Source organism: Phyllobates terribilis, unplaced genomic scaffold, assembly GCF_046119375.1.
Source record: "Phyllobates terribilis strain yellow unplaced genomic scaffold, ASM4611937v1 Scaffold_8__6_contigs__length_399053987, whole genome shotgun sequence".
NCBI lineage: Eukaryota > Metazoa > Chordata > Amphibia > Anura > Dendrobatidae > Phyllobates > Phyllobates terribilis.
Genome location: NW_027362768.1, coordinates 163,853,678 through 163,867,409, shown reverse-complemented (window position 1 = coordinate 163,867,409; position 13,732 = coordinate 163,853,678). Strand labels below are relative to the sequence as shown.

The 13,732-nt window shown below is 40.9% G+C and overlaps 1 protein-coding gene across 1 annotated transcript; it reads left to right on the top strand.

The window, feature by feature from the left end:
- The first annotated feature begins 1,387 nt into the window (after positions 1–1,387).
- Positions 1,388–8,634, top strand: LOC141157707 (uncharacterized). The gene is made up of 6 exons (XM_073645252.1): positions 1,388–2,380; positions 2,532–2,593; positions 2,750–2,910; positions 5,015–5,112; positions 6,230–6,315; positions 8,017–8,634. The coding sequence occupies exons 1-5, from the start codon at positions 1,388–1,390 to the stop codon at positions 6,287–6,289; spliced, it is 1,374 nt and encodes a 457-aa protein (XP_073501353.1). The 3' UTR covers positions 6,290–6,315; positions 8,017–8,634.
- The last annotated feature ends 5,098 nt before the right edge of the window (positions 8,635–13,732 follow it).

Here is a 13,732-nt window from a genome sequence, read left to right as displayed (position 1 = left end):
AACTACTGCTCTCATTACTACAGAAACACTGACAACTGCTGCTCCCATAACTACAGAAAAAGAGATAACAACTGCGGCTCTCACAACTACAGAAACAATGAAAACTGCGGTTCCCATAAGTACAGAAACAATGACAAGTGCTGGTGCCAAAACTACAGAAAAAGACGTAACAAATGCTGCAGAAAAAGAGGTAACAAATGTTGCTCCCATAACTATAAAAACAGTGAAAACTGCTGCTCCCATAACTACAGAAATAGTAAAAACTGATTTTCCAATAACTACAGAAACAATGACATTGACTAATCCCATTACTACAGAAACACTGACAACTGCTGCTGCCATAACTACAGAAGTAATGAAAACAGCTGTTCCACTAAACACAGAAGCAATGCCAACTGCTGCTCCTGGTACTACAGAAACACTGACCACTACTGCTCCCTCAACTACAGAAACAGTGACAACATCTGCAGCTATCAAAACTACAGAACTAGTGAAAACAGATATTGCCATAACTACAGAAACAGTGACAACTACTGTTCCCATACGTATAGAAACTAGGCTAACAAGTCTAGGCACTAAGACTACCGAAGCAGTTACAACTGCTATTCCTATAACTAAAAAAAAGGGGAAAATTTCTCCCATAACTACAAAAACAGTGTCAATTGCTGCTCCCAATACTAAAAATACAGTGACAACTACTACTCTCGAAACTAAAGAAACACTGACAACTTCTGCTCCCACTGCAACAGAAACAGTGACATCAGTTACTCCAATAACTGCAGAATCGTTGACAACTGCTGCTTCTGTAACTAAAAAAACAATAACTGCTGCTTCCAATACAACAGAAATAGTGACAATATCTGATGTTACCATAACTGCAGAAAAATTAACAATATTTGCTGCTGCTCCCAAAACTACAGTGAGAGAGACAACTGTTGTTCCCATAACTACAAATGCAGTGACAACTGCTGTTCCCATAACTACAGATAAGGTGACAACTGCTGTTCCCATAAATATAGAAACACTGACAAATGCTGCTCCTAAAACTAGAGAGACAGTGACAGCTGCTGTTCCCATAACTACAGTAGCAGTGACAACTGTTAATCCCATTAAGACAGAAATACTGACAATTGCTGCTTCCATAACTACAGAAACAATGACAACACCTGCTCTAATAAATACAGAAACTGTGACAACTGCTAATGCCATAACTACAGAAGCAGTGACAACTGCCGCACTGATTACTTCTGAAACACTGACAAATAGTGCACCAACAACTACAAAAACTGTGATAACTGCTATTCCCATAATTAAAGAAAGAGTTACAACTGCTGCCCTCAATAGTAAAGAAAATGTGACACCTGCTTCTCCCATATCAACAGAAACAATGACATCTGCTGCTGCTATAAATACAGAAACACTGACAACTGCTGCTCCCATAAGTACAGGACCACTAACATCGATTTTTCCTATAACTACAGAACCACCGATAACAACTGATCCTATAGCTAAAGAAACACTGACAACTGTTGCTTCTACAACTGCAAAAACACTGATATCAATTGCAGGTCAAAGAATTACAGAAAGACTGACAACTGTGGCTCCTAAAACTATAGAAACACTGACAACTGCTGCTCCTATATTTACAGAGACGCTGACATCTGCTGCTCCAAAACATACAGAAAAACTCTCAGTTGCTGTTGCCATACATAGAGAAACACTGACATCATCTTCTCCTACGACTATAGACACACAGAACACTGCTGCTCTAACTACAGAAATACTTAAGACAACTTCTGTGAACACAACAAATGGAACGCCAACAACTACAGCTCCCATAACTGCAAAAATACTGACAACTGCTGCTGCTACTACAGGGACACTGAAAAGTGCTGCTGCTCCTGTAACTGCATTAACAAAGGCAACAGCTACTCCCAAACCTGCAGAAATACTGAGAACAGCTACAGCAGCCGTATCTACAGAAAAGTGGACAACTGCTTCTCCTACAACTTTAGGAACACTCACAACATCTGCTGTTTCAGAAACTACAAGGACCTCGACTACAGCTAAGCAGGTGGCTACAGCGACACTGAAAACAACAGCTCCTGATCCTACAAGTACAGGAAACTTGCCAACAATTGCTACTCCTATCACATCAGGAACACTGACAATTGCTCCCTGGATAACTACAGGAACTCTAAAAACATCTGCTGCTCCCATAACTACAGGAATCACAACTGCTGCTCCTGTATCTGCTGAGACTCCCTCCCTAAGTTATGTAAAGTTCTCCTTCACAATTCTGAATATGGAGTTTGATGAAAGACTTTTAAATTCATCTGATCCTTATTATATCGAGCTAAAGAAAAGGATTGAAGCGCTGGTGAGTCTACAATCATTGTCGCACTATTATATCACGAAGCTAAATGGTTCTGCACCATGTCAGGGGCAAAATAACATCTATGATTTATGGCTGACATTCTGTATTCTATGGCCTGACATTACTAATGTCCTCTGTTGTATCTTAAATACAGGTATTCCCGGTGATAAGAATAATTCATCCTTCCTGTCAATCTGTGGCAATAACTGGATTCACGTAAGTTAATAATGGCCATTTCCTTGGTCTCGGTCATCTGGTCACCAATTTGGGTTCTGCTTTTTAACTATCAGTGAATAAGTGATGTTAGGGAGGCAAATATTTTAGAGAAGTAGAAATGAGTCCTCAGTGACAACAGTTGTTTCTCTCCCCCAGAAAAGGCTCGGTGAAGACTGAAAATGTAGCCGTGTTTCCAAATAGCTCAGTGGCGCCATCTAGTGAGAATCTGCAGAGTACATTTTTAGAGGTGGTAAAAAAGAATGGAGAAATGATGGAAGAACTACAGTTGTTGTTTCCTGTCAACACCACATCTGCAGGTGAGATATCAGGGGTTGATACAGTCATTACTGAGCTCCACGACTTGTAAATTACTTCGATTCTTATTGATGGTTTTGATTTTTACATCTGTTCGTTTCAATAATTATGGATATTTACATGTGTCAGTATGTGTTATTATTCTGTCGTTGAATGCTTGCATTTTTTTACATTTTGTATTATTTTGTGTCATATTTATAACAGATCATTTATACATTTTTCTGTTTATTACTTTTTTATTTTAGATTTAATTTGTTGTTAGTTATTTATTTGTAAACACTGAATTTGAAATATTTATCTACAGTATTTGTACTTTAATTCTACATGTATTCAATGTTAAAGGGAATCTGTCACCAGATTTGTGTCACCTTATCTGAGACCAGCATCATGTAGGGTCAGCGATGTATCACTTACTGGGCTGCTTGATGTAATTTTGAGAATATCAATGTTTTATCAGGAGATTATCGCTAAAGGACTAGATGTCTTGTGCTTTCTAATCAACTTGTCCCGTATAATCCTGCTCCCACCACTGATTGGCAGCTTTCTGCCTATGCACAGTGTACACAGAAAGATGCCAATCAGTGTTGTGGGCGGGGTTATACAGAGCTCAGCATTCAGAGAACTGCTAGATCTTCAGCAGATAATGCAGGGATTTTATCAAAACTACAAGCAGCCCAGTAAGAGGCACATCGCTGGAATCAGGGTCTCTGCCCCTACATCATGCCACTATCAGATGGGATAGCAAAATCCTGGTGACAGATTCCCTTTAATACAACAAAATTATATAATGTAAACATGGACCATTTAAAAGAGAGGCAATGCTGAAGCCGAGTCATAATAACCATCTACATGAAGCCGATCAGTACAGTAACGCTATGGTAAGATACAGAAGTAGCAGCAAGCTTCCTGGTTCTATAGGTTTGTTTATATAGCAGATTGTATCCCTCTCTATAAATGTACGTGTTATAGCCATATACATTTGTAGTGATGAGCGAATCTTTTGAAATTTTATTTAGTTTTGAAAATTCGGCAGATAATTCGATTGGCAAGGGAATCGATTCACCACAAATGGAAAGTAATCAAAAGCTTCCAATTGTCCTGAAGAGATGTGTACGATGCCCTGAGGTCTCGTAGGACTGTATCCAACCCTTTTTAAGCTTTCTAACAAATACAGCCTAAGTAATGTCCAAGTGACCTCAACATTCAGTATATGGTTATGGATATGTAGATGGCAATTTCTGGAAACCAACAGCCTGTTAGTAAGACTTTTTGTGCTTTTTTTCCCTTTTGCTTCTGAACTTACAGAAACACTGACAACAGCAGCCACAGCAGGTACGGCCGGCTTCCACTCATTTTATGCAAATGATCAGCGCCATTTTTTTTTCACCTGTGGACTTTCCTCATAGAGGTTAGGTCTATGGGAAAAGCCCACATGAAGAACCGCCGGAGAAATTGACATGCTGCGGTCTGGAAAGACGCGCCACATGTCAGTTTCTGCGGGTGAGCCACAGACACATAGTGGACATAGGATTTCTACAAATCCCATCTACTATTTTGTAACAGCTGGTCGCTGCAGTTTTGATGCTGCATAACAAGTAGAATACCCTAAGAGTATGGAGCCTTGTTCTGACACTACATAGACTTACATTGTAAAAGTGACTTTTAGAGCCAAGTGTGCTTTGGCAAGTCGAAATAGCCGTCAGCTGACCCAAAAGAGGACCGGAGCGGCTCTGGAGACCCGAAATATGCCAAATCACCTTGCAAAGAAATGGTTATATTTTACAGTGAAATTGCACTTTACCATATCAATCATATTATATCAGGGATGTTTACTGGACCCCCACTGATCACTAGAACAGGGGTCCAAACTCCGCTGTGAGAAGAAGCTTCTTTGGAGCAGTGGTAAAGCATGTGCACTGCAGCTCCAGTTTTAGACGCACATGAGAGTACTTACTTTAGTGAGAAGGAATGGAGGACTTAGGACCCAGATATAAGGATCAATGGGTCTCCCAGCTCTACAGACTGATATACCCCTTTACTAAGTATATCATATTCTGCACTTTCTCACTGACCCATCTTTGCTAATAAACTTTTGGTTTTGCGCAGGCCTCGCTGGAATAGATGGGACTATCCCCGTGTACGGCAGCGTACTTATTGGCTTGATGGTGGCGGCCGTGGTCCTCATCCCTGCAGGAATCTGCTTGGTGTGTATGTTATTACAGTATATAAACCCATAATGTAAAATGAATATCAGTCTTATAACAATGAACATATTTACAAAAAAACATAGCTAAAGCAGCTTTAAATAGTAAGTTTTACTGTACTAATATAGTTGTAATAGCCATGATCCGTTGGTGATCAATCCGTCCGGGGACCCAGCTGCTGTGTTTCCGGTCCTGCATTTTCAGCATTTCCACATTACTACCATTATTTGCCTTTGGAGGGTCAAAATGGCAGCAACTCCCCTGAGTGGCACATAGGAATTATTTTAATTAATTTAATGTTTCAAAGTGGGGTTTCCAGGCTCTAGGAAATCCATTCTAGAGGCCTATATGGTTGGGTATAGATGAGATCCATTAAAAATTGTATGCAATAGTCCTTGGTGGAAGAGATGGTTTCCCAACAAGAGGATGGCAGAAAGAATTCAGAGTACACAGGAGACAGAGCAGAAGCAACAGACAATGTGTGGTTACCTCTTTGTCCCTTATGAGAGGCCAATTATTCTGTTGGTTGATGAACTCTTCACTCACAGGAATAAGTCCCATCGTTCACCTCCGTGATGGCAATCGTCTTTCTCTGTGCAATGGCGGGACTACATGTGGATGGGTCTCCCTTGCAGCAGAGGCTGGAACTTTCTTCTACTCTCTTTGGTGGCCTCTCTAAGGTCCTTGGGTAGCGCAGCAAATATTATTATTTATTTTTAGAGCACAATTGATTCCATGGTGCTGCACATGAGAAGGGGTTACATACAAAACACATATAGAAATGATAGGGAACAAACTAACAATGACAGACTGGTACAGAAAGGAGAGGACTCTGCCCTTCTGGGCTTATATTCTACCAAATTTAGTGAGTGCTGCTCACCCTCACTTCCAGCTAGCTGTGACGCAGGCATTCTCTGCTTTTCTTTTTCACTTGCATCACTCATGCAGTATTCCTCCTAATTGTTGCACAAGGTATACTACTAAATATCTGCCAACGGCTAGGGGAGGTCCAACTGCCAAGAAAGATAGTTCCAAAATGTATTATTAGGTGCAAATTCCCTTGATACAGGATTATCACTACTCTCTTTAGTGACATATTGTTCCCTCCATCCTCCAGGCTTTGCAAACCAACTTTTTTAACTCCATAGTGAATATCAATGGGGACTTGAATGTGTGAAGAGATCACAGACAGTTGGAGGAATGGTGAGTAAAAAAAAGGTTATTAGAAAGCCAAGTGCAAGGATATCCCAGGAGGGAACAACAAGCCTCAGGGTAATTTCTTCATTTTAAAAGGTAACTAGAAGGAATATAGAGGGCACAGAGGGTGTTATCCGAGATAAAATGAATATTCGTGAAAGATAATTCAAATTCACTCACCTATTAGGGTTGTGTGAGACACAACCACTGTACTTAGCATTGGCGGCTGCTGCAAACTCCGAAGCAATGATCCTTTATTGCGTAAAGAGAGTGGGGCATCAAAATGCGCTGCTCGCCTGGCAGAATAATGTACCAGAGGAATCCAAGTCAATGTAATGGTGAAATAGACTTTATTTCTACGTGTTTGGTAGTGATGACACCACTTCCTCAGGACAGTCTATACACATACAGATACAGGGTCTGTTGTTTATAGCGAAAGAATGCACACAGAGACGCCTCCCTTCGAAAAAACACCATGCCTAGTGGGTGGGGAATCAGACTTAAACGCATGTATACACCGTAAAGCACACACAATACAATCATAAAGCATAATGGAGTATATCACTTAAAAACATTACTCATTGTAATAAAGGGGAATCCATTATTGTTTAAAAACAAAAAGAAAACAAACAAGGGGTTGTCCTATTAAGAATACAATTTTTAAATTGAAGCCAATGAATTACCAGAACAGCTGGTAGCCCCCATCACTGCCATCTTTGAACTCTTATGAACCCTAGGAGATCATGATTACTAATATATCCTGCAACACTGTATTGCAGTATATGGTACAAAGTGATCAAATGTTTATTATAGAGTCATATCCCCTATGGGGACTAAATAATAAAGTAAAAATATATAAAAAATACTTTTTTAAAAAAACATTTTTTTTTATAAAATATACATATTTAATTAAAGAGGATCTTTCACCATTTTTTTAATTTAGACCTGGTCACAGGCTGTAATAGTGGGTGGCTACAGAGTGGAATAATACTATTTTTTTTTTAATTTTGCCTCTCTGTTGCAGAGATATTAGCAATCAAAGTATTTCACACCTAATTAGTTAACTTTTGTTAAATCTAAGTGGGTGTTATCAGATATATTTCACTGGGGGTGTGTACTTTGTCTCCCTGTACGAGTTGCCCAATCATAAACAGGCAACAACACAGCAGAAAAAAGAACACGCCCCCACCAAAGTTTAGGTTTCTTGATGTGTGAGATGTAATGATACAGCTCTGATCTCAATTGGAAAGTGCTGGGAGATTAGTGCACAGATGACTAACTTCTTTCAGATAAGGCCCATGTGGAAGAAGGGGCAGCACAGCTGTGTTTAGCTGTGTCACATTACAAACCCTTTTATCAGCTCTCCTCCTCTCATAGCACTGTCAGCTCTGCTGTATTGCCCCTACCACCACAATGCCTTTCCGGAGATGAGTCCATACATAAGCGTGAATACTGACACAGCTCCTCCTCCACTGATAGCATATCGATGACCTATCCTACGGGTAGCTCACTAATAGTTTGGTACTAGGCAACCCCTTTAAGTTTACCTTCATATTAAGCTACAACTATCATCCCTGTGCAGATAACAGGTATAACTGGTGGAGGTTTTGCACTATTCATGGGGTTTCAGTATTCACCGTAATAAGGAGTGTGTGACATGACTGATAATGTTTTTTTTTCTCCCTTTTTTATTTGTTTGGGTTTTAGTTGCTTTGATTTCCAGCTATTTCCTAGGGAAGACTGCCGCCTGAGCTGATGTATACGACGCTGCCTCTCCTCTGCCTCCATCTCTAGATGTCCATAGGACCAGATTTGTTGTTTGGATGCTTTTTTTACGCAACATATTTATATGCTGTTTATATGGTATTTTATGTCTATGTCTAACTAAAACGAAAGACCGTAAGATATGCTATTTTTTTAATAAACGGATTAAAAAATGATGTCATTGTCATAATAAACCTCATACAGTATCCTGATTGCGCCTCTTGAAAAAGACTGGCGAAACGCGCGTCGGGGCGCGTTGTCACTATCATCATCAGACCGATCGGTGGGTCACTCCTGGGTGAGTCTTATAGGGGACATTATTAATCTCAGAGGGGTGGGATCACTACCATAAGGAGTTTATCTACATGTTCGGGCTTCAGAGCCCTTTACTAGCACTGAGCAGTATACTATTGAGTATCTATCCCCACATAACCTTTCTGATATATGTCTGAACGCCCATCTTTTACATCTATAGTGATGCATCTATACCCGCATAACTTGCATGACTCATTATTCATGTGACCCCCCCTAACATCTGGCACCTTGCACTTTATATCTCTTATTATGTTATGTAATCTTTTTGTACTTGCCGTTATGTAATCTTGATTAAATAAAATGTTTTTTATGCCGCAACACTCATTTTTTCTCCTTTTTAAAGTTATTGATTATATGAGTAGGCAACAATCTGTCCAGCATCTGGTATTTATGACCAGACACCATGGTCCGTTCAGCTTTGTAAGGTGGGCCACTATTTGTTTAGTATCCTGATTAATAGTTAAACTACAGGAATGTTCTCTTACCGTTTCCAGCAAGCAGAGATATTAAAAATGATGAGGTACTGAAAGACAAAATATATAAGAAAATTATTTAGCTGCCATAAAGCCTCATTTTAAGGCTGGTTTCCTCACCTTCAACATTCACAGTTCGAGTACGGACCACAATGTCTGGCGGTTCCCCTGATACATGAGTTTCATATATGCCTATGAGCAGGCTTGGACTGGCCCACAGGAGAATCCTCCGGTGGGCCCCTGTGCCACCACCCTTTTATATAAGTAGTACCCGACCAAGTATTGAGGGCATTTACTGAACATACATTTCAGTAGGCCAACTTTTTGGATTTTAAAAACATTTTTCAAGCTGTTATTATAAAGTATTCTAATTTACTGAGATAATAATGACTTTTGTGTTTTCATTGGCTGTAAGCCATAATCATCAACATTAACAGAAATAAACACTGGAAATAGATCACTCTGTTTGTAATGACTCTATATAATAGATGAGTTTCATTTTTTGTATTGAAGAACTGAAATAAATTAACTTTTTGATGATATTCTAATTTAGTGAGATGCACCTCTAAATTTGTGATTGATGACATTTGCATTTAACTGAAAATGGGGGCCCTATAGTTGGTTACTGGTGGGCCCTTGGCACCCCAGTTTGACACTGCCTATGAGACTGTCAGGAAAAAAGAGTCCGGCACAAGTGTATACTTTCCTGTAAACACCGCACCACATCTGTCCAAGGCTTGGTATTGTAACCTATCTCTGTTGAAGTGAACAGAGATGAGCTGCAGTACAACATACAAACTTCGGACAGGAGTTGTGCTGTTTTTGGAAGAAAGTAGCTGAGACCTGCACTTATTGGCAGAAACAGGCACTTATATCTCAGTTACAATGGAGCATGTTCGCTGTGTTGGCACCATTATAGGCTATGGCCCCATTGGCGCATAGGTCCGAATGCCATTTTGTGGGGGTTTCAGACGTAAGCACCGATGGGGCCACCGAACGGGTGCCTGAACGCAAGTACGAAAGTACCCTAAGGGTAAAATATAAGTCAGAGATTTTATTTTATTTCTATAAAATTAATAATAAAAAATAATGATTAACAATCAGGGCATTTTTAATGGTCTATAAAAAATAAATAAAATTATATATATACACTACAGACCAAAAGTTTGGACACACCTTCTCATTTAAAGATTTTTCTGTATTTTCTTGACTATGAAAATTGTACATTCACAATGAAGGCATCAAAACTATGAATTAACACATGTGGAATTATATACTTAACAAAAAAGTGTGAAACAACTGATAATATGTCTTTTGCTTTGATGACTGCTTTGCACACTCTTGGCATTCTCTTGATGAGTTTCAAGAGGTAGTCACCGGAAATGGTCTTCCAACAATCTTGAAGGAGTTCCCAGAGATGCTTAGCACTTGTTGGCCCTTTTGCCTTCACTCTGCGGTCCAGCTCACCCCAAACCATCTCGATTGGGTTCAGGTCTGGTGACTGTGGAGGCCAGGTCATCTGGCGTAGCACCCCATCACTCTCTTTCTTGGTCAAATAGCCCTTACACAGCCTGGAGGTGTGTTTGGGGTCATTATCCTGTTGAAAAATAAATGATGGTCCAACTAAACGCAAACCGGATGGAATAACAAGCCGCTGCAAGATGCTGTAGTAGCCATGCTGGTTCAGTATGCCTTCAATTTTGAATAAATCCCCAACAGTGTCACCAGCAAAGCACCCCCACACCATCACACCTCCTCCATGCTTCACGGTGGGATCCAGGCATGTAGAGTCCATCCGTTCACCTTTTCTGCGTCGCACAAAGACACGGTGGTTGGAACCAAAGATCTCAAATTAGGACTCATCAGACCAAAGCACAGATTTCCACTGGTCTAATGTCCATTCCTTGTGTTCTTTAGCCCAAACTTGTCTCTTCTGCTTGTTGCCTGTCCTTAGCAGTGGTTTCCTAGCAGCTATTTTACTATGAAGGCCTGCTGCACAAAGTCTTCTCTTAACAGCTGTTGTAGAGATGTGTCTGCTGCTAGAACTCTGTGTGGCATTGACCTGGTCTCTAATCTGAGCTGCTGTTAACCTGCGATTTCTGAAGCTGGTGACTCGGATAAACTTATCCTCAGAAGCAGAGGTGACTCTTGGTCTTCCTTTCCTGGGGCGGTCCTCATGTGAGCCAGTTTCTTTGTAGCGCTTGATGGTTTTTGCAACTGCACTTTGGGACACTTTCAAAGTTTGCCCAATTTTTCGCACTGACTGACCTTCATTTCTTAAAGTAATGATGGCCACTCCTTTTTCTTTACTTAGCTGCTTTTTTCTTGCCATAATACAAATTCTAACAGTCTATTCAGTAGGACTATCAGCTGTGTATCCACCAGACTTCTGCACATCTCAACTGATGGTCCCAATCCCATTTATAAGGCAAGAAATCCCACTTATTAAACCTGACAGGGCACACCTGTGAAGTGAAAACCATTTCCGGTGACTACCTCTTGAAGCTCATCAAGAGAATGCCAAGAGTGTGCAAAGCAGTCATCAAAGCAAAAAGTGGCTACTTTTAAGAACCTAGAACATAAGACATGTTTTCAGTTGTTTCACACTTTTAAGTTAAGTATATAATTCCACATGTGTTAATTCATAGTTTTGATGCCTTCAGTGTGAATGTACAATTTTCATAGTCATGAAAATACAGAGAAATCTTTAAATGAGGTGTGTCCAAACTTTTGGTCTGTACTGTATATATTAGAATCATAGAATGTTAGAGTTGGAGGGACCTCCAGGGTCCTCGTGTCCACCCTCTTGCTCAATGCAGGATTCACTAAACCATCTCAGACAGATGTCTGTCCAGCTTCTGTTTGAAGACTTACATTGAAGGAGAACTCACCACCTCTCATGGCCGGCTGTTCCACTCATTGATCTCCCTCACTGCCAAAAAGTTTTTTCCAATATCTAACCTGTATCTTCTCCCTTTCAGTTTCATCACATTGCTTCGTCTTTCTTTGTGCAAAATGAAAATAAAGCTGATCCCTCTACACTGTGACAGTCCTTCAGATATTTGTATACAGCTATTTTGTCTCCTCTCAGTCTTCTCTTTTGCAAGCTAAATATTCCCAGATCCTTTAACCGCTCCTGGTAGGACATAGTTTGCAGTCCGCTCACCATCCTGGTCGCTCTTCTCTGAACTTGCTCCAGTTTTTCGATGTCTTTTTTTAAAATTTGGTGCCCAGAACTGGACACAGTAATCCAGATGAGGTCTGACCAAGGAGGAGTAGAGGGGGATAATTACTGTATTTTTTGGACTATATGACGCACCGGACCATAAGACGCACCCAGCACCCCAAATTTTCAGGAGGAAAATAGGGGAAAAAAATGTAATGAGTTAAATGGGGGTCCGTCTTACAGTCCGAATTCAGCGTACCGGCGAGGAGCGGCGGAGGTGGAGCGGGGACACAGGAGGTGTTCGGAGGTGCAACGCTGCGGAGTGATGCTGGGAGTCCATTCCCAGGCTGGAAGAAGGGGCTGCTCAGCGGTAGGAGTCGGGCGATACTGAGGTCGATGCTGCGAGTCCTGCGCTTGGAAGAGGGGATGTCTGGAGGTGCGACGCTGCGTGTCCCGGGGTGGTAGGAGGGGATGTTTGACGGTCCTCAGCGGTGCGTGGGCTCCGTTGACATTTAGTGAAAGTCAGGAGCCCCTGCACTTCCATGTTTTCTATGTGGTAGACTCCAGGAAAATGGCCACAGAGGGCCGCGCATGCGCAGATTTTGATCTCTGGAGACGAGATCTCAGCGCCGAGATCTCAATCTGCAAAGGCGCCGCCTCCTGTGGCCATTTTACCGGAGTCCACCACATAGAGAACATGGAAGTTCGGGGGCTCCTCACTTTCACAAAATGTCGGCGGAGCCCCCGCAACGCCGAGGACAGTCAAATACCCCCTCCTACCACCCTGGGCATCGTACCTCCGGACATCCGCGCCTCCAAGCGCGGGACTCACAGCATCGCCAGACTCCTGCAGCCACCCACCCTCCCCCGGTAAGCTACATTCGGTCTATAAGACGCACCCCAATTTTCCCCCAAAATTTTGGTGGGGAAAAAGTGCATCTTATAGTCTGAAAAATACGGTACTTCACATGATCAAGACTCTATGCTTCTCTTAATAAATCCCAGAATTGTATTTGCCTTTTTTGACTCATGTGCAGTCTGTGATCTATTAGTATAACAAAGTCTTTTTCACACGAGCTGTTGCTTAGTTCTATTCCTCCCATTCTGTAGATGTCATTTTCTTTTTTCTTGCCCAGATGTAAAATCTTTAATTTCTCCCAAACCATTCCATTAGTTGCTGCCCATTGTTCAAGCTTATCTCGATCCTCCTGAATCCTTTCTCTGTCTTCTCTAGTGTTAGCTATCCCTCCTAGCTTTGCATCGTCTGCAAATTTGATTAGTTTACCTTCAGTTCTCAGTTCCCATAAATATAAATATATATATATATATATATATATATATATATATATATATCAGAAATCAGCAAACAACATGGGAGATATCTGATATCTCTGTAATTGTACCAACCCAAATAATACAGTGAACAGATTATTTACAGTGATTGGTAAATGGCATAAAAAATGACAAGATTTTCTCTCTCCATTAAAGCGGAAAAGTAATAGAAATTTAACGCTGAGGCCGTGTTCACACTTAGCATAAACACTACTTTTTTTTAGCACAAAACGTCAAGATAAAAAGCAGCAGAAAAAATGCAGCTTTTAAGTTTTTCGAACCTGCAGGTGTCCTCACAAAACTACGCAATAACAATCGCTGATGATTGCGCTTTTGCTGCACTTTTATGCCTTTTCCTACTTATTTGATGCGT

Coding starts and splice junctions, on each gene's coding strand:
- LOC141157707 (XM_073645252.1), top strand. CDS start 1,388: ATGACATCTGCTGCTGCTATAAATACAGAAACACTGACAACTGCTGCT. Junction 2,381..2,531: donor AGAAAAGGATTGAAGCGCTG/GTGAGTCTACAA, acceptor TCTTAAATACAG/GTATTCCCGGTGATAAGAAT. Junction 2,594..2,749: donor GTGGCAATAACTGGATTCAC/GTAAGTTAATAA, acceptor TCTCTCCCCCAG/AAAAGGCTCGGTGAAGACTG.